At 40.1% G+C, this 20,596-nt stretch overlaps 1 protein-coding gene across 2 annotated transcripts in view; it reads right to left on the reverse strand.

The window, feature by feature from the left end:
• The window catches only part of DCLK1 (doublecortin like kinase 1), a 247,369-nt gene that overhangs the window by 7,604 nt on the left and 219,169 nt on the right, over positions 1–20,596 (reverse strand). Inside the window, exons 14-16 of one of the 2 annotated variants that reach the window (XM_054187926.1) lie at positions 19,926–20,006; positions 12,427–12,540; positions 6,632–6,705 (exon numbers count right to left, since the gene is read on the reverse strand). In XM_054187926.1, the coding sequence (XP_054043901.1) occupies positions 6,632–6,705; positions 12,427–12,540; positions 19,926–20,006 (269 nt within the window). The remainder of the gene's footprint in view (positions 1–6,631; positions 6,706–12,426; positions 12,541–19,925; positions 20,007–20,596) is intronic. The other variant, XM_054187925.1, reaches the window with a different exon arrangement.

The following is a 20,596-nucleotide window of genomic DNA, read 5'->3' on the forward strand; positions in this document are numbered from 1 at the left end:
CTTATTCTGCCCGATGTCACAATGACGTTTTGCATTTCCAGTGTCTATTACACTGCCAGGCATTCTGCACAAATGCTAGTTTTCATTTAATGAGGTCACAGTTATTTTTTACCTCTAAAGAATTTCCAAATACGATAGATTAAAACTTTGGAAGGCTGGGGAGATGGTAAAATACATTTGAGTAATGCCTGCTTGTGGTTTTTGTAAGTGCAGTTTTCGCCTACTGTTTCACTTCCTTGTGCACGTGGGCGTATTCCAAAAATCAGCTTTTTCATTATTATCACGGTTTTGTAACAAAGGCCTCTTATGCGCATTGCCTTGGTTTAATAGATTTATTATTCCATCTACTATTCAGCTGGGTGGTTCGCCGATGCATGAACCAGTCCATTATGGATTTCCAGGGCATTTCTACTTTAAGCTACTCTTTCAATAAATAATAAGAGGATCTGAAGTGCACTTATGCTTCACAGGGCTGCAAATCCCAGATTTTCATTATCACGTTTTGACATTTTTTTTCCCAGCTCGAGGTGAGAGAGTGAGAACTTTGAGCACTGTATGATAGTAATGGCAACTAAAATGTAAGGATAGCATTCTTATTTAAGATATGCGGCTGTCCTCTTACAATCCATCTGAGGAAATGTAGAGCTTCTTATCCAGCAGCAGATAAGTGGATTGCCTCTAATAGTTCGGTGCTGATGGGTCTGAAGCACTTCATTAAGCACTAATGTATTTTGCATCAACATTTAGTAATCCTGACACCCGGTACCAAATGGTTAACAAGCCATTTTTGGAAACGCATTTAATTTGAAGTAATGGAGCATTATTTTAAAATCATTGTTTCCGTCACCTATACACTAAGATACAGTTAGCATTTTTCCAGGATTTTGCCAAAGGAAGTGTCTTCTTCCTGATTTCTGTGTCTTGATGTTGCAGGACTCCTGAGCCATGCAAATGCTTTTTTCTTGGAAAACATTGAACTCTGTGCTTCTGAACAGACATTCAAAACCTACAACTGCTTTGATATATATGTTGGGCTTGCAGTGGGATGTACCTTGTGTTAGCTGCGGGGTGATATTTTCTGTCAGGTCAGTAATTATTGGACTGAAGTAACTGCATTTTATGAATGTGAGCAGTGACTGTTTTTCTTTTCACTTGTCTTAATTTACTGCTGGCCACCAAATATAGATATATATTCCTTTCATTAATAAAAGAACATTATTGTGCATTTTGCCTCTTAGCCCATCCATTATTCATACCAGCCAGGAGACTGAACTGGGGATGCAGCTGTTCACGCATTAATCTAAGAAACCCTTCCCTTCACTCGCTTTCATTCTGCAGGAGCGTATTTGCGATTTGTTTGCAATTTTCATGATGCTTTGTTTATTGTGTGGAATTACACGGCCATATGTATTGAAACACTGGCATTTTTCTTTCAGTGCATTCTTTTATATACATGCACATGTATGCACGTATTTAAATGTTCACACCTAGGCAATTTTATCCTATTTCCTTCAGCTTCTGGCTAGTGACCTCAATATGTTGAGGTATGTAACGGCAGGTTCCCTACTGTAAAACTGAGCATTAAACAATGCTCATGGCACGAGCCAGGCAGCCCTTCAGTCTGACCTTTTTTTATTTTTTCCATGGGTTTCTCAGGTTATATATATATATAAAAATATATATATATATATGTGTGTGTGATTGATCCATGATCCAAGACACTTTTTGGAGAGTACTTCAAACTTTGCAATGCACCTCAGTCCAGGAGTGAAAGACACGTTATTTTTAGCCCCTCAGGCACAAGCTACAACTAAGTCAAGTTACACGGTGATTTGGAGACGTGCAAATGACCACATCGAGGGGACAAATTAATCGAGTGGATTTGAACCTAGACCTCCAAATACAAAAGGCCAGTCCTTTAGCGCACCATGTAACTTCGGGCATGAAATTTAGCTAAAAGGAAAGTAAAAACGAAAGAAAACCAAATCAATCTGATGTATGCTTTGTATCGTAATGGTGAGTGAATACAAAGACAAGTATTCTACACATATAACTGCTGAATTCCTATTGCTATATTTAAGATTGTGTTTACTCTTTGACATCCCCCCTTTTGAAAGACAGGATTCCTCAGCTGGTTTCAATTACACGTGGAAGAGACTTCGTGCCAAGTTGTTTGCATGGGTGAATTTTATTTATACTTTGTAAATCGGTTGTGGTTTTCTAAGTCAAAGAGCAGGAGAAGAGATTTTAAATAAGTTTAGATGTTTGCCTGTTTTTACCAATATTCAGCTTACAGAGGGTTTTATGGTATTAAAAATGGCACTTTACAGATAACAAGTCTGATTCCCAACTTCCTTGTCCCATTGTCAAGATGTCTGGCTGTAACTTTTGACTTGAAAGTGTATCGTGTCCACTTGGGACAGGTGTAAGTAACTGGACAGATGTGGAGTAATGGGAATTAGGAAGGCAAGACAGAGGATGGAACTATGGATTTTCAAATGAGCTATTCAGATACTTTTTTAAACTGTGAGAACTGTATTTTTAAAATCCAGTATTTTATGAATTCAGTATTGACTGGACTGATGATTTCGTTAGGCATCCAATGTCTCCTTGCTATTGTCATTACATAGATAAGACCATTAATGACTTTCCCATACATTTCCCGTGTTTTATTTTGCTTCTTTAGCTTTTATATAATGTCTGTGGATACATAAAAAATAACAGGCTAACAGTTTATACTGATCTTATATATAACACTACATATACTAATATTTTCTACTAATATTTTATGTTAGATACACCCACTCTGGTGCTCCCTTGACATTCTGAATCAGCCCAGAAAAGGCAGAAAATTCAGGCTATTTGGTCAGTAGGAGATTAAAATGATGTTAAGATTCAGACATAAACCAGAACCAGTGAGGAAATTCAGGGGCGAAGAAAACATTGGTAAGTTATGCAAAGTATTGCCTTCAAAATGTGCTGCTCTTAGGAGGAACGGGTAACGCAGCTGAAGAAGGCTATGGACGGGACACTGTGACGTCTGGGGTTAAAGGGAAGTCCTGAAATACTTTCACTTTTTAATATTCTGGCTTAGATATAAGAAAGCCAAAAAAAAATGGAGTCACGCAAACAGTTAAAAGCCTCGGCTAAGTACATCTTAAAGAAAAGTTTCTTATAAGAAGTAAATCTATCAGTTATGATATTTCAGAAGGACAATGCAGGTGCCATTTGGATTTTTTGTGGTCACTGTTGCTAAATTCCACTACAAGGGAAATTATGAAAGATGAATGCATTGGCTTTAATCCTTTTACAAAGAGATTGATCAGAGAATGGGCTGACTTTGGAGAAAAAAAAAGAAATCCCAAACATAGTACCTCTGCTCAGAGATGGGTGATCTCTGTTGTCTTCGACTTGAGTTGACATTGGTCATCTGGGGTGAATGAAGATGTGACTGCACCACGGGCATTATCCACTTGCACCAAGGCTGACTTTCCTGGCTACCAAGAACAACAACGTTTCCCCAGCCTTGGGGCAGCGCAGATTGTGGGGCTTTAACTGAGACCTCCAGGTCTCATCCCCTAATGACGCTCCTTTGGCCTTTTCTGCGCTTCTGATTGCAGGGCTGATGTCCCGACAGCATTAGGTGGGCTGCTTTTAAAACACGTAGCAGTTTGGGGTCCAAATGATTTTACTGATTTGGCCCCTGTGGTTTTTTCCATTCCTTATGTTCAAAGAACACTGTAAAATTTTCCAGGCATTATATCTCATACCTGCTATAACAACTATTACTGTACATAAGGTTTGTTGTATTTTAATATCTCAAAAAAGTCACGTCACTTTTGCACTTATCATACTGAAAGGGAATAAAACAGGATGCAGAATGAGGGCTCAGAAAATTAGGACTTTGAGGCACTTTGAATGGGAAAGTCTTTTAGGCAGAGAAAGGAAAAGGTTTTCTGGTTGATTGAAAGAGGAAATAGTGCCATTTAAAAAGATATTTTAGAAGACTGCTAGAAACTAGGGAAGAAAACGATCAAAGGAGCGGAGAAGAAATGAATACTTTAACACTAACAAAGGGAGCATTACATTTTCCTTGGGACCTGTTTTCGTTTTTCGCTGTACATGTGAATTCAGGTTAATTTTCACGGGCCTGCGATAAATTAACTGTTTTCTAGATGGGAATTGACGAACCTTTTCATATGCTTTGCATTTGCGCTACTAAAAAGTAAACACTGGCTATATCGAAAGGGTTTTATTTAGACTAAAATGTTGGTCACTCCAGCAGTTGCTTGTTTCTTGGAGATGAAAGAAGCCCAAACACAGGGCAGTGCCTGTTCAGAGATACCCCCTGTTGGAGCATTTCCTCATTAAGCAACTACGCCGAGGAGCCCCGCTCTCCCAATTTGCCTCTCCGCGCTAGGTGCCCTGTTTAGAAAGCACTAATTATAAACATTGTTGTTACTGCCCCCAGCTGGAAAACAGAGCAGTTTATGTATGAATAAAAGAGATTATCGCCCATCTGCTCCAGCCCATTATTCAGGGATGTGTCATTTTGTATGCTGATGGCAGCCATTACTAGTGCTTTAGTCAAATGGCCTTTTTTTTTTTTTTTTATAGCGTTTATTTATTTTCCAAGTTGCAGAATTAGAGCCTTCTCCCCCCGCCCCCCACCCCCCCTTACCTCCTCAAAATGCATATGGTTTGTTTCAAAATCTGGGCTATGCAGTTAAACTGAGTCAAGGCCAATCTGAGAGGAGATGCTCGCTTTTATCACAGGCTCCTGTTTCTGGTGGTCTGCTCCCCCTGAGGCTGGGGTTTTAAAAGATCCAAACATTGTGTATAGCAAATGGAAAGGCAAATTTTTTGCTTGGTGGTTTTTTTTTTTTTGTTTTGGTAAAATAAAAATAGCAAAGCAGAGAAGGAATGTAAGTTGATCATGGATGGCAATTAAACTCCTGGAAGATAAATAGAGCTCATGTGAGCTTTTTCCCCGTTTTACAGAGGAGGCATTAAATTTGGAACTATTTGACAAAGTCCTGCTTGACGCAAAATGCCATCTTTCCTTCACAATCAGAAAAGCAAAAATGCCTCTAATACTATCAAACCCACACTCAGCTAAAGCCTCATTCCCCTCTTCTTCAAAACCAAAAAGCACAGATGCTGTGCTGCCGTCTCTCGGCTGTGTTACGGGGCTGGAACCTGCGAAGCACGATGCCAAGTGACAAAATAGACCAAGCAGGTTTTGCTATGTCCTCCCAGGTCGCCGCAGGTTTATCGCCACCGACACAAGTGCAATAGGCTGGAATTACGGGTACTGCTGCACACTCAAGTGCTTGGAGTGAAAGCGTTTCTCAATTCTTGCTAGCCAGCGTTCAGCTGATGGATGGGAACTACATTTCTACTTTTTGCCTGACAAATTGGATTATTTTTGTTTTTTCTTTCCCCAGAACATCCATATCAGAATCTACTTGACCCTCAGCGTGCGCTCCGGGACCTGCTAGGCTCGTTGGAAACCGTGCCGTAGCCCGATCCATGCATTCAGTGAAATGATGCAGGGTGGGAGTTTTACTTTACTGGAAACACTTGCAGTGACCATCGCTGCTGTTTCACTAATGCGGTTAATTTGCTGAGTTTTCCCAAATACCTCACAGACGAGTTTTTAAAGGCTTCAATCACTGCAGTGTTAGGAAACGCAGGTTTCGCAAGAAACTTATAAAAAATCTCTCCAGCTATCAAAATGCAGGTCTTGTGAGGAATAAGAAGGAAAAAAGCCAGCAAATAACCACTTGATGGAAATTCCAGGGCTCTGGATTGATTGAGGAGGTGCGCAGGCCTCGAGTGGGCTATCAGACCCGGATCCCTCCTTGCCCCCACTCCAGAATAACCCCCTCCCGCCCAGAGCCCCATTTCATCATACAGGTTGAGCCAGCTAACGACAACCCTGGCACAGTTACACAATGAAGAAAAAATATATTCAAAAGACTCATGCAATATTAAAAAAAAAGTAAATCAAATCAAAATAAATAGGTATCAGAAGGGTTTTAAAAAGAAAAGAGAAAGAATGCATTGTTAGAAACACAAGCTTACCAGCACGTACAATGCATTGTATTTCATTGAACTTGGGAGAGTTGCTACGGACCGCGTAATGTAAATGCATTGTTCAATCTAAGGTAAGGATTGTGTTTAGTGGGTTTAAAATGACAGTATATAGCTCCACATCTCGCATGGAAAAAGAGGAAAATATATGCTGAGAGCCTGTTGCTGCTCCGTGTGTTTCAAAACAGGAGCGCAGGGGAAGCAGATGCCTTAACAAGCAATAGGGAGGGGGAGGGTGCGTACTTCAGCATATCTAGTAGATTTTCTATATACACTGTCCTTTTAACTATAGGGGAAATTGATACTGAGCATGTGCGATGAAAAGAAAGCTGGCGATGTGGGTGTGAGGGATGGGTGAAGAAAGGGAATGAGGGGGTGTGGCATCTCAATCAAGATTAAAACGAAACTGATAAAGCAGCATATGGACCGGATAACAAATCAAAAAGCATGTTTATCCACTGAAGGAACTGGTTAATGGAGACTGCCAGCACGTTGCCATGGAAACACTGACTGTTGGCGCTGCACCATCTCATACCTTATCCAATACATTCCTGGTTGTTGGTAGTAGTCCAAAGACCCTGATCTCTTGATGGTAAACCCGTGGTCCAGCTGAGCAGAGAGAAACGGGGCAACTCAGTGGATCGACATTAGGCTAAAGAATTCAGACTCCAGAGCAAGCTGTTCCTTATTTAGTGCATATTTACTGTTTTCACTTTCAGAAGGCACTTATCTAACATCCTAAAGCTACGTACCGGAGACGAAAACGAAAACGAAAAAAAAAAAAAAGGCAAAGAAATAAAAGAAAAAGACACTAACTCTAGATTCGGTCTTGCTAAATTAGAAGCCAATTTATTCAAACTAAAATGGAGTTTGCGAAATAGGTTACTTAATGCATAATGCATTCATTTAAAAGTCTGACAAATATCTTGTTACCTCCAAAGACAGAAGTGCCCTTTTAAGTTGCACATACCAGTAATGGAAAATTATCTTTTGCAATTAAACTGAGAGGTTTAATAATTTAAAAAAAATGCAGTGCAACCATCACAAGGAGCAGGCTAGACAGACTACACAAGGCTTAAATTAGACTGCTTCATAATCATGGAATGTGTAAAGATGAAAAGAATCAGGTTTTGATACCACATCAATCATGGTAATTCATTTCTAAAAATGCGTTAACCTTGGAGAGTCGGACTACTCAGAGCCATGAATAACATTGTTTATCATTTCAGCTTACACCTCATGCTCAAAAAGATAACAGTACAAAACTATTCGGTTTAAAATTGCACCAATTAAAGTCAAAATGGAAATGAACTTCACATTGTGTCCAGGAAAGTGTGCTCGTGATATTACTTAAGGAATACAGATCTTCTAAGTTTAATTTATCATTAGCAGAATCATGTGCACAGGAACAAAGAAAATGTCTTGTTTTCCCTAACCCTTCTGTGCTGCACTAACAGACGGTGGAGACATCGTTTAGCTGAGTTAAATACATTTTTAGGGCAAAATATCTTGAGGGAGACTCTGCCTGCTTTAAAATCGTTAGATGCGATGACTTTCACATTCTGCCCTATGAAGAGAAAAGGCCATTTTGTGCTTCCCTAAGAGCGTGGCATATATTTCCAATACTGATGACAGTTTCTAATTCTAAATTCAGAAAAGCAGTTCAACACATTTCCAGTTACCATCCACTTCAAGGGTAGCTAGGAGCTAACTGCAAATTTAAATTTTTCTTGATGACTCCCCTGCAAGTGTAGAATTTAATAATTTATTCCATTTTGTTAAAACAATGCCACTTTCATCTTATTTAGAATTATTTAAAGGACGTTTCCTGTTTAGAACCATGAGAACCTTGTACCTAGAGTTAATTTTCTGTTGGCTTAACTACACTGGTCTACTATTGCCATCTACTGGTTTCCTTGTATGCTGCACATAAAATACACAAAAGCGACGTTTTCTTAAAAAGCAGATCCAAAATATTGCCCTAAAATCGAATGGCAAAAAAAGTAATTTAGAGAAAATGGGGAGAGCTGCCTCCTAACACGAGCGGAAACAATTTTGTCGGTGTGGAAATCCTGCCACGAGAAACCCGACTGCAGACAATGATCCCAGGACAACACAGACAATGGATGGGAAGTGACGGCCGAGGCACGGGTTCATCTTGAAGCCAAGCAAAACTCACAGACTAAACTTGGCTTCTCTTCCACACCATCCAAGAAATCCCACCACTCTTAATGACACTTGGGATTTGTAATTTAATTTTAAAATCAGCAAAACGTAGGGCAATGACCCATCCGCTGCCTTGCCCTTGCCGGACTGCAGGCAGCGTCCCCGTGCCGGTGTCCCCAGCCAAGCCGGGACTCGGCAAGAGGCAGAGAGCTGCACCAACTTTCTGAGCAGCTTTTCTCTTTTGCCGTCCTACTTGATTCCTTTGAGTCTCCAGCTGGAGTTTATTCCCATTGCCAAGACAGAGACCTCATACCTTCTTCAACAGAAGATAATCATTAGTCTTTTCCTCTGTCTTACCAATGGCAAAAGTACAAACGCAAAAGTGACAACATACAGGCAAAGCTTTAACACTTCAGACAAGAACACAAATTAAACGATGCTCAGTTCATACAAGGAATTCTCAGAATCGCAGAAGCCTCTTAAAAAATTGGTTTTGGCTCTCGGTCACTTTAGCCAAGTCACTAACACCCAGAGGGTACAGCCACGGAGGACTGTTTTGTGGCCAAAGAAAAAAAAAAAGGATAACACCACTGGAGAACTGAAGGAAAAAAATCTATCCCCAAATTTTAAAAAAGACTATTTAGTAAAAGTCTGGTTTTATGTTTTTACTGCAGTATCCTTTATAAACACCGTCACGGAACTACAAAATACTGTTTCGATTGGAAAGCTGTATGAGAAATTCGACCTTGCAAATATTTTGGCACTCGCTTAGCAGTAACGCGGCCATTGTGACCCAGACCGGAGGGGCACTAGCCCAACCCCTGTCTGCTACAGAGACCAGTAGTCAATGCCTATGACAGGAGTTTAAGAACAGGGAAAGATCTTTCTCCTACTTACTCTCCCATCAGCAAGCAATGTTTTTTAGGGACTTGTTAATTCTCTTGGTGTTACAAAAGCTAGCTCTCCAATTAAAATTTTGCTGGCAAAGCTATGTTGGTTTAAGGGAATTTTTTCCCAACTGACATAGTTACGTTGGCAGAACTTTTAATGATGTATTAATGTATCAACAGAAAAGTTTCTTTGCCTGTATAGTTAATTTTGTTTGAGGAATCATCCTCTGCTACATCAGCAAAGGAGCTGCTTTGCTAGGCATGTCCAACACGTTCATTATGGTAGTCTGTCCAAGAGGACAAATACTTTCAAATGTGGACAAACTTGAAGTCTGGACACATGCACGAGAACTTTTAGGATGTCTCTGCCCTGAATGGTCAGAGACAACTTTTACTGACCACATCAACAAAGCAGACGTAAGTCTAACCCAAAAGAGTCAACACAATGTATTTGGACCTCATTGAAGGAAGCTGTAGCCACAGTTGACGTACGTAAAATACACATGGCTTCAAACTTCCTCCCAGTCCAGCTGACCACAAACACGTCTTTAGGAACTTAGTTTTCATATTACAGTTTTAATTGGTGCATATAACAAATACTGCTTGAGATCTTTGAGGTGTGTTACTTCTTATGACCAAAGAAAACAGGCATATACGATCATACCAGTATGAGGACAAATTGAGAACTAAGTACCGCATATTAGCTATCTTTGTACATAAACAGAGTTATAAAACTCAAAATAATGCTAATATTTATCTTTTATACTATTAAGTCAGCTATATAAATATATGCACATATTAACATATTTTCACAAACACACACGCAGACACAGATGTGTTATATAATATATAGAAGGCATTTCTATATATTATATACACAAGCACTCTCTCAAAAAGTTACAGTAAACATACAGGCAGGCACAATAGAACAATATTTTTGTAGAAAATATACTTAGTGCACGTCTTTAGTGCTGAACAATAGGTTACAGCATCTGTACATACTTTGAAAATTCTAAATGTAGATCAGTCTTTGTTTAAAGTAAATCTTAGATCAGATTTACTTCTACGATATTTGAGATTGCACGGTTAAAGAAAGATTCCCAAATGTAAATCCCTGATGACATGCATGTCAAATGTATATTAAGTATGCTTTCAAATGCAGAAACAACAATTAAAAGCTCTGTTGTTTTGCTTTTGGCTTTATTTTACTTATTAAATTAGTTTTGTAGAAAATAAAGGTAATTTATTCTTAAAATCTAAATTATCTAGCTTTCTGGAACATTACCAAAACACTAAGAGGTCTATACTTCCCTTCTCTTCCAAGTTTTTAGAAAATAATTGACACGAACTAATCAAACCACTTTCTGAATTCTGTAAAAATATTCTAAACATTTCTACTTTATAGGCCAAGTTGCAGGATTAATCATGCCAGAGTATGATGTTCACCCACAGAGATGATCACTAAAAATAATCTGTTAAATTTCCAAACACTAAAAAACAAATAAAAGCCATTAAGGATACAATTAAACATATACATTTTTTTTCCTGATGTATAATGTTTTGCAGCGGAAAGATTCACTACGGTGCCTTTTTCATTACTCAAGTGTCAAACTGCTGTAAACAATTCCTTGGCAGAGCAACTGGGGCAAAGAAAAAAAAAAAGAGGAGGGTGGGGAAATTAAAAACATAAAGGAGGCGAGGGATGGATGAGGACAGAGGCATCATTTCTCGCTTTTAAGCTTTGAAGTCATTAGCATGGAGGATCTGAGCAGTAATTCTCATGGACAAGCGTGCTGGCAGTCCATTCGAAAGGAATACGGTTTCAGCTAGTCTATACAGAACATACCTGCATTTCAGATGAGCAATGGGTATGTGATGTTTTAGTTGTGGGAGAGCTGTTGCAGTATTATTGCTTAAAAATGAAAATAAATAAATGCTGGCTATGTAAATGCTGACTATGTTAGCTGATGACTGAGAAAATCTAGGAAAAGCATGAGGAACAACTCGCTTCCATGTTGAGGACGTCCAGGGTTGGAAAGAGTAAAGAAAAAAATATGAGAGAGGCACAGCTTGAAATTTTAAGTACTTATACCAAGTAACTTTGAGAGAGTATCCGTTTTGCTGCACAAACAGTTCGCACCTGTGAGCCAGATTGCATGTGCTGAGCTGAGTTTACTTCATGCTGATTTAACTCACCACTGGAGGGGCTGAGCTGAGAAACATGAAAGTGGAAACAGTACAAGAAAGTGTACATGTGCAGTCACACCACCTGCAATTTATGGAAGCTGGGAATGAACACCGAGTAATCTGATATGGGAATGGTTATGTTTAACGTGTCACTTATTTTTAGCGACTATTTGGAGCGTTAACATTACCATGAGTAATAAAGAAAAGCTTACAAACACAGGCAGATGTATCCAAAATGTGAAGGATGTGCGTGTTACTATTCAATGGCATTAGTATGAATAATCTCGTAATACACTGAATATATTCTGTGCGCACGTATACCTAATACACATGTTCGGGGAAAAACCACAAATGTATGCGATGTATGCTACACTGAGGATGCCACTGAAACCTCAGTAAAGCTTGGTCAAAAGTTTGGTCAAGCTTGGTTTCAGAAGCTCCGACACGTTCTAACCTGGAATGCCTAGACTGGAACTGCAAGATGACAGAAGGCAGCAAGGAGCTCCGTTAAGTCTTTACGCAATGAAGTCCTTCTGCCTAAAGGGAAGCAGCTTGCATGTGGCAGTAAAACGCTGCTGCTCAGCTAAATCTGAAGTGGCTATACTCATATCAACTATGAAGGTAGCACTGAGGCATCATAGCTCTCTCTGATGTCTTCAGAGAAGAGAGGCTTAGGCTGCCATACAGACTTTCTGTTACGATTTTGAGGTAATTTCCATTTTAAAGGGCTGCTGTCCTTCTGCTACAACCTCTGCGTGGCCTCAATCCATGTGATGATTCTGCTGCCAAGTAAAACGTCATGAGTTCAAATTGTTGAATCTACATTGGCGTTAGGTCCACTGTTCATCTGGTAAAATGTGGCGGTGTGGGTACTGTTAGATCTCCTAGGGCTGTTAAATAACAATGTGACTCACAAGGAGAATCAATGGAGAAATTGTGCTGAATACCAGTCTACGTTTTTATTAATTAAACGCTAGAATTATCTAAAGGTTAACCCTCTCTGGTTTCTTTTGGTGGCGTGTCCTAAACACACACTGTCTCGCGGACACATATTTAAGTGTTTTAGCTGTGTATTTCAGATGCTTACTGCTATGACAGAAACTCCAGCTGCTGTGCTGTTCGGTTTAGGGCCTGTGTTGAAATGCTTCTTTATCTTCCCAGCTACTGAGAGCTGATGTTCATTCTCTGGAAGGCCATCATCCTGCAGAGAAATAAAGCAAAATAAAACTTCAGAGAGAAAAGGCGAAATAAAGGAATTACAAGGTGATTCTGATAGCATCTGTGAATATGGAAAAGTTTACAAAAAAGTTTGTGATGAAGTATGGGTCAGTCATTGTCTCCGTCAATATATCTAAGGTAATTATAAGATAAGATAAACATCATATTATGTCATGAACTAGACTCTCTCTTCTTCTTTACCCAGTATCTTTAGGGACATGGTTTAATGGTGGTTTTGGCACTGTTAGGTTGATGGTTGGACTCAGTGATCTTAAAGGCCCCTTCCAACCTAGACGATTCTACGATTCTATCTTCTTCTCAAGCTTTAGGTGATGTTAATGAGTAATAATTGTTAAATATTTTACTATTCTTTCTACCATGTCTTAACTACCGCTGCCCAGTTATTTTTAGGTTCATTAATATTTCAAAGCTTGATAAGCTCAGACCTGTTCATGATTCTGTTTACTCATGACATAAATTTAATGACCTCAAAAATAGGAAGCGCCCAAGTGACTACAGAAACCAGATGCCCTGTTTTGGTAGGATGCAGGAAAGGATCTCCAAAAGCCCTGAGAGACACCAACGAGGTCCTTGTCTCATCATAAAGGTTACAAACTCAGGGACTATGGGGTTGGGTGAATGTTCCAGCCACGGCTCAGTGAGTCACACAGTGAGGGACCCAGGCAAGATGGGAGCTAAGACATGTCCTGGCTGAGACCCTTGGGATAGGTGAGCGTGGGACCTCACCAACGCCAGGATGTATCACTGGTATGTCTGCAGGCCAGGGGGAGGTGCGGACTCATGGCTTGCTGTGGCATTCCCTGCAGACTGTGACTGTACCGTACTAAAACCGTAGTTAAACAAAGCCACCTCTGCAATCGAATCTCTGACTGACTGATAACAAGGAACTGTAATTCCTTCCCCCAGTCCCAAGGCACACAAGCCTGGGATGACGTGAGGAAAGGACAGACAGAGGTACAGACTGCCTGGGAAAGCAGAGAAAGGCTGGAGCCAGCTGTGGGTGGCCTCTTCATCCTTGCCAAAAGACACATGTTCTCAACTTGAGCTAACCTGAGGTAAAAGCAGGCACGCAACTGCATGGCCAAGCAGAGGCAGACACATGTTCTGCTGTCGTGGCCACCAAGCGAGCTGGCTGTGGGCGAGCTCCAGCCCAGAAGCCGTGCAGCTGGGCCGGCAGGTGCCTCGTCCCATCTGAGACATCTCGCTTTGCAGAGCAAACCTGTCTCTCTGCACCTGGGCACGCAGGCAGCCTTGACGCTGGAGCGAAACCCCAGCAGAAAGAAGGGAGTTTGCACTTTTGTGCAAGTCAGAGGGTTGAATTCAAGCCCCAGAGAAGAAAGGAGTTCTTTTAGAAATTGCAAAAAAGATCCTTACACCTGAAAAAAGTGCAAAAAGCCACCACTCGGTGGGACTTCCCCACTAAGCAACATATGCAGGATTTCAGGCAACTAGCATGCAGAATAGACAGAATAGGCAACAAAATGTAGAATAGGCAGAATACGCAGGATATTGGGTCACTGGCCATCCTCAATGGTCGTCCCAAGCTGGTACTCCATGGTATGTGTAGCTATCAGCAGTTGAAAAAAGTTCTTAAACTCCACTTAAGCGAAATCCCAGCAGAATACAGGCAAACAAGAGACAAGATCAGAATACAGGGAGATGTCAGACTCTTTTTTTGTCTGGCTTTGCAGCGATTCTGAGTGCACTTAAAGAGTTACAGAGTCGCTGCAGTAAATCATTAGTTCAGTGAGCACATGGGAATTTTAGGGAGGTTGGTGAGGGTTTGTTATTTATTTAGCTTGGGGAGTTTGTGTTTAGAGATCCCTCACTCACCCCTTAACAAAATGTCTCAGCTGGCAAAATATGGTCAAGTGCACACAGCTGCAAAACACAAAACAAAACAATACAACCCAGTAGCTGATTATTGTCTAGCACCGGGGAGTCTTGGCTCGGTGGTATATGACCCCTAAAAATAACCTGCTTTCCGCTGACCTCGCCTTTCCCAGAAGAAAGCTAGTCTGTAAAGTGAACTCTTCTTCACTAGAGGGGAGGAAGAAAAAAAATCATTCTCTTGGCTTTCTTGACATGGTAGCCTGCCAAATGTTCATGTCGTCTTGTCAAAAGACTAAATTACGGAGAAGACAACAGTTACCAAGACTGTGGTAATATTTTATTGGTGAAGCACCACACCCACAGCTCCAGTGGCAACGCGCCAGAGACACATAGTTTGGGCTCCAGCTTTTAGATGAAATATCTCCCAGCTCAAATTAAGATGCAGCGTAGGAATATATGGGAATTACTCTATGGTTATTAAATTTTCCTACTACTGTTGGTGCTACCTGATGTTTAGTAGTTATCTTTTCTTCTTTTTTTTTTATTCCAACATGCTTTATAAACAAGCTAATATATATTAGTTGGCTCCTGGAATCACTTCAGCCAACAATAAAATAGATAGATATTGAGGGTGAGAGATGACAGCTGTTTAAGTACACACAAAACAAGCTGCTCTGCAGTTTAAAAAGGCAGGAAGTGAAAAAAAACCAACCCATCAGATTCACCAGAATCAGCAGGGTAAGTTGTAGAATCGGAGAACAGGCTAAACATTGCTGACAAGAATTTCAGCAGGTTGCTGTAATGGGAAGGATGTCAACCCCCAAAGAGGTTAACTGTTCCTTTCCCCTATTTTAACCTTTTTCTATAGGAACTACTTCTTGCAGCAGGTTAGGATCACAGAATTTCATCTCAGCTTTATCAGTCAGGCCAAGATCTTTTAAAGATGGCTAGTGATTATTGGTGCTTAACTCCGTGAATTTTAAAGGCTCACGAGCTTCAGAAAATATTGTCTGCTGATGCTCTGGAAGAAGCTCTCTCCTGAGCATGTCTCAGAAGTTGAGCAGTCAAAATCCTTTGACAGTTTGAAAACCCTGGTCCAGAATACGAGTTTTCACCTGGACAATGTAAACTGCTTGGGATCTTAAGATCTGCCTCCACAAAATACCTTTCATGGTCTATTTGCAAGAAACCAAAATAAAATTAAAAAAAAACAAAAGAGGCAGAGTGTCTTGGCATCATTTGAGTAACCAATAAATATTGTTTTCATATTTGTATTGTTCTCTATGGCAGGAGAAATTGCCACTCAAAGAAAAAAAAGTGTTAAAAAGATGGAACGAAGTTCAGGATTCCCAGACTCCTACAGCCCTGAAGCACTCCGATCCATTTCACAACCCGGTCACAAGAGCTTTACTTTCCAGGTCTAAAATCAGCAGATGAATAGGTCATTATATAAGTAACAGCAAAAAATTAGAGCAAACCGAAGTGCTGGAAAAGCTTTTGGACTGTTTCCTTTAAGGATTACAAGGAAATTTTTCTTTGGGCAGTGTCCTGGGGTGTGACCAAAAGTAGTCCAGCTGCCAAATATGAAATGTCTTTTAAAATTAACTTCCTTACAACTGTTCAGCTTATTACTATTTACTGCTTGGTTATTAATTTCTTTTGCACACAAATTTCCAAGGCAGACATGGTTAAGCAAATATGTAAAAGCTCCAGTTTCCCTAATTCTTTTTAGGCCAGTGTGTGCCATCTTCCTCCTCCAGCAACAACACACCACGTTTTATATTGATTATTTTAACAGAGAAGGATTTACAGAACGCAATCCACCCCTTTCAGCATTCGCTGCTCAATGCTGTATTAAGAAATATTTACTACTTATACAACAAAGAGAGAGTAGGTTTGTTCTGTAACTTGTATAGTGTAATTTAGGTTATCAACATCATCAATATTTAAAATGCCAGACCTCAAGATTCCAGCCTCTTTTATAATTCTTTGGTTTTGCAAAGAATTTGAGCAGGTAAAGGAAAGAGCCGGGGTCCCTGTAGGGGAAGTATAAACCGACGGATTTGTTTCCAGGTCTAAGTGTACTGCATAGGAGAGACAAATCCAAATAAACCAAATGGAGGGGGCAAGGAACTGCTGCTGAATTGCATTTAGAATTCAAGATCTCCATCTGTGGCAGTGGCACGTAGCCAACTTCTTTTCAGGTTTTGTTTTTTTGAATTGAAAACAGCTGGGATATTATTGACATAGGAACTGCTTTACTGGTCTGACTCTGACCATAACAAGTTTTGCAGTTTCCAAGAGGATTCCAGCTATTTTTATAGCAAAAACTGAAACTGAAATGAGGGTTGGCTCCTACTGAAACTGTCAAAGCACATTCCAGGAATCTCAGCAATTTACCAAGTAATAACATAGTAAGCAGCTATAAAGTAGAATGGTTATTTACAATCTACAAAATGGTTTTATACAGTGTAAGCAGTTACAACGCTTCTATCAGAGGTTTGATCAAAGAGAGAAAATGTTTCTTAAAATTGTCGAAGAAAACACATGCCTGCTTTTCCAGCCAGCTGTCCTCTCCAGTATTTTAGCTGCAAGTTTACCACCCTGTGAATAGCTTCCAAACCGAAATAAGACAACGGAAAGCAAAGTCCAGTATTTGATGCCATGGAAAAGTATGTAAACAGGTTATCTGGGAAAACGGAGTGTTAGGTGAAAACTCCATGTGCCATTTCTTCTCAGAAAGACAGTATTTTACGAAAGTTGCAGATCATTGCTCAGGTAATTACGGCACACAGATCGCAGAGCCTTTTATAAACAGGGATGAGTATATTAATTTCCTGTCCTAAAGGTGGGAAAATGAGGTACAGGGAGGTTGTGTGGCAGGCGTGCAGCTGGTGAAGCTGGTGCTGGTATGGGGATGCGAGGTTGGGTCTGACACCGGTGTATCATTCTGTCCCCCTACACCAGAGGCTGTCCCTGCCGGGCGATCTACTGCGTACTTCCCAGAGTCACATCAGGGAACCGTCCTTTTTCACCAAAGCATTTAAGCACCTGCTTCAACTCAGCCATGTTCTTATTTCTCCTGAAGTGAACTAGGATTTCAGTGCCATCTAGTTAATTTTATGCCTAATATTAAGCGTTTCCATGTGTGATGCCTCGAAATAGGAGCGACGTTTGGAATGCGCTCGAGCACTTTCCTGAACTGGCCCCAGTGCCGGCCTTTCTCCTTCCAGAAAAAATATCTGGAGGATACATAATAGAATTCAAAAGAGGTTTTGATCTGCGTTACTAACTATCATTAGCGTATTGCTGAAGACAAAATACTGATTTGTCTCAGTTGCTAAAAGCAACAATTGGACAGAAAAGAAGAAATTACAGAACAGTCATGGAATATTTGTTTCACTTATTTATGGACAGGTTTTGATTGCGAAGAATCAGCGTATAACTACGAGAAGCGCAGGAGAGCTAGACCAAAGGTGAACTGAATGCAGTATCTTGTTTCCAACAGCGCATCATAGTCTCTGTTTATGAAATAGTACATTTAACAAAGACAAGTAGATCTTGAACTTTCCCTGGTATATCCTCTAGTTTCTGACAACCAAGTACTTAAGAACTTTGTGAGCCAAGACTTGTATCCAGACCACCATATTTAATGGGCTCATCCTCCAAAAATGTTACCGAACTCCCTTTTGAATGCATTTATACTTGGCCTCTACAGCATCCTCTGGTAAAGGGCTCCACATTTTAACTTATTGCACAGAAACACAGGAATTTGCCAGGGTGCTTCAGTAATCAGAGCTCAGGTTTGGTTAGCGGAGCTCTGGAGTGTTAAAAGACTTTAGCCCTTTTCCCTGTCCCTCCCCATCGGCAGGCACGAGGGAGGGCAGGGAGCAGACCCTCATGTCACCCGCACACCATCACCATCATGTTACTGACAAAGAGCTGTGCCTCTTCTTCTTAATGAATCTTGCTAAAATGGCTTCTTAAAACACATCGTGGTGTAACTGAAGCCAAAAAAAAAAAAAAAAGGCATCCGGGGGGAGCATTAACAGTTCCAATGTATTTTCCAGAAAAAGAGGAAGATTAGTGACCACATCCTTATGTGGTGTAAACAAGCGATGTTTCAGTAACCTCAGCAGCAGTGTGCAGACTGGCACCGCGGGTGACCTGGCCTCTCTGCGGCTTCTGATCAGTCACTTCCATCTCTTCCTCAGCTGCACTCCAGAAATCCCCACCCGTCCTCCTCCCACGGAGACAGAGAGACACCTCAGTCACCAAAAGCCATTACAAGCTGTGACAGAACACTATGTCCAAGGACAGCACCTGGCACCAAGGCAAATTAGTATTTCAGCCGCTTGAATGTCATCTTAAAAATGAAAAGATTTTCATCAGACATTGTCCTGAATCCTTTACTCTTCATACACTGCAGAAGTGCTCTCCGTGAAATCGCATTTACAATTACAAAAAAATGGTTTGGGCAATAAGGCAGCCCCCAAGTCTAAAGCATACACTTGGTAAACGCTTAGCTGATCACCACTATTCTGGGCTATATGGAGGACACTTTCATTAAAAAAAAAATTAACTTTTGAGGTTACTGTATATTTGAATTTTTAGAATATTGTTTTAGTGAGAGAAATATTTTGGATACAGCAGCTGAGGGACCAAACAGTACTCCAGGGAGGACTGCACACTCAAAGTTGCAACAAACAAAAGGAAACATTATTCCTTCCTCTCATTTTTTTCTCTGCTTGTCCTAATTGCATTTCTTTTCTCAGTCGTCCCTTTTGAATTTGAATCTGGATTTCCTCCAGTTTTTCCTTCTTGTCATCCAAATATTTTAAGACATATCAAATAGTCTGAAATAATTAACAAATATTAAGTAGCGTCCTTGTCTCAACATTAATTAAAGAGAAATCTCTTTATTCTCTGCCAGATTTCTCCATGTGCCACCTCAGTCGTTACCACTTTTATGGCAAATGTCCAGTCGCTTAGAGATAAGCCAGGTTACATAAATAGCTATTTCATGGTAACTCCGATTAAATGGATATGGCTGCACATAAATACATGTATATTTCAACGTCAGAAGCTAAATATGATTCTAAAGGTTTCCCTGTTTCGTGCTGGATCAAGTAGGCTTAACAGTATGGACTATATTTCAATAGCTCTTAATCATGACTGTCAGATCTTTGAGTCCATCTGATTTCAGGAGAGCAAAACGTGTCACTGAACCCGCAAGCTGATTGTTAGAGGTATAAATTTGTCAAGTGTGGTTGAGATTTGTTGAAATCCTGGCCCGAAATATTTCAGAGAAAACGTAGCTGAGCATGCATAAAATAGTGAATACTCCAAGGTAAGCGTGATATACTAAACCCGCCTGTAACCCAGCATATTTCCAGTTAAATCTGTGGCATTTTAAGAATGTGCTGGCTCCAAAAGGACATAGAAAGGACTTGACATAAAAGAGCTCAGAGGTGCCAAATGAAAAGCAGTATCTCCAAGCCTGAAAATACTCACATTAACCCATGGATGCTCAAGAACTTGCAAGGCTGAGAATCGCAGATCTACATCTACTTGAAGCATCATTGTGATAAGTTCCTGAGAAATGGAATACCGGGTCAAATGTAAAGAACATTTTTGAAGAAGAAAACAACGTTTAATTCACTAAAATGCACTTCAGCTGATTATGTAACAGTGCTCAGAGATTGACTACCAACCGCAGAACTATATTAAGATTATTAAAAAAAAAGAACGACTATGAACTGCTGAACTTCAAGCTGAACTTTTAAATCAATATCTAACAGTACCTTGAAAAGCTAGAAGACAGTTCTGAGTTACAGTTCTGCAGCCACTGTTTAAGAGAAAAGCACTTAATACGTAATCTACAAAACAGATGGTCACATGAAATTAGGTTAGCTTCCCATTAAGAAAAAGCCAATTCCTCTGTAGGAAAAAAGCCAGCAAATCTAGAATTTTACTTTAAGCTCTTGCATAAATGACATAGAAGATATTAAAAAAAAAACAAACTTAAAACCATAATTTTTCATCCTCTGATTTCCTCTGCAATTGCCTAATTTTCAACTAGCATGTAAATAAACATAGATCTAATTCCATCAGTGAGTGGAGTGCACAGAAAACAGGATGGCAATATGACAGCAAATAAAGGGGTATCACCAAAGACCAAAGTT

This window comes from Rissa tridactyla, chromosome 1 (genome assembly GCF_028500815.1).
Source record: "Rissa tridactyla isolate bRisTri1 chromosome 1, bRisTri1.patW.cur.20221130, whole genome shotgun sequence".
Classification (NCBI taxonomy): domain Eukaryota; kingdom Metazoa; phylum Chordata; class Aves; order Charadriiformes; family Laridae; genus Rissa; species Rissa tridactyla.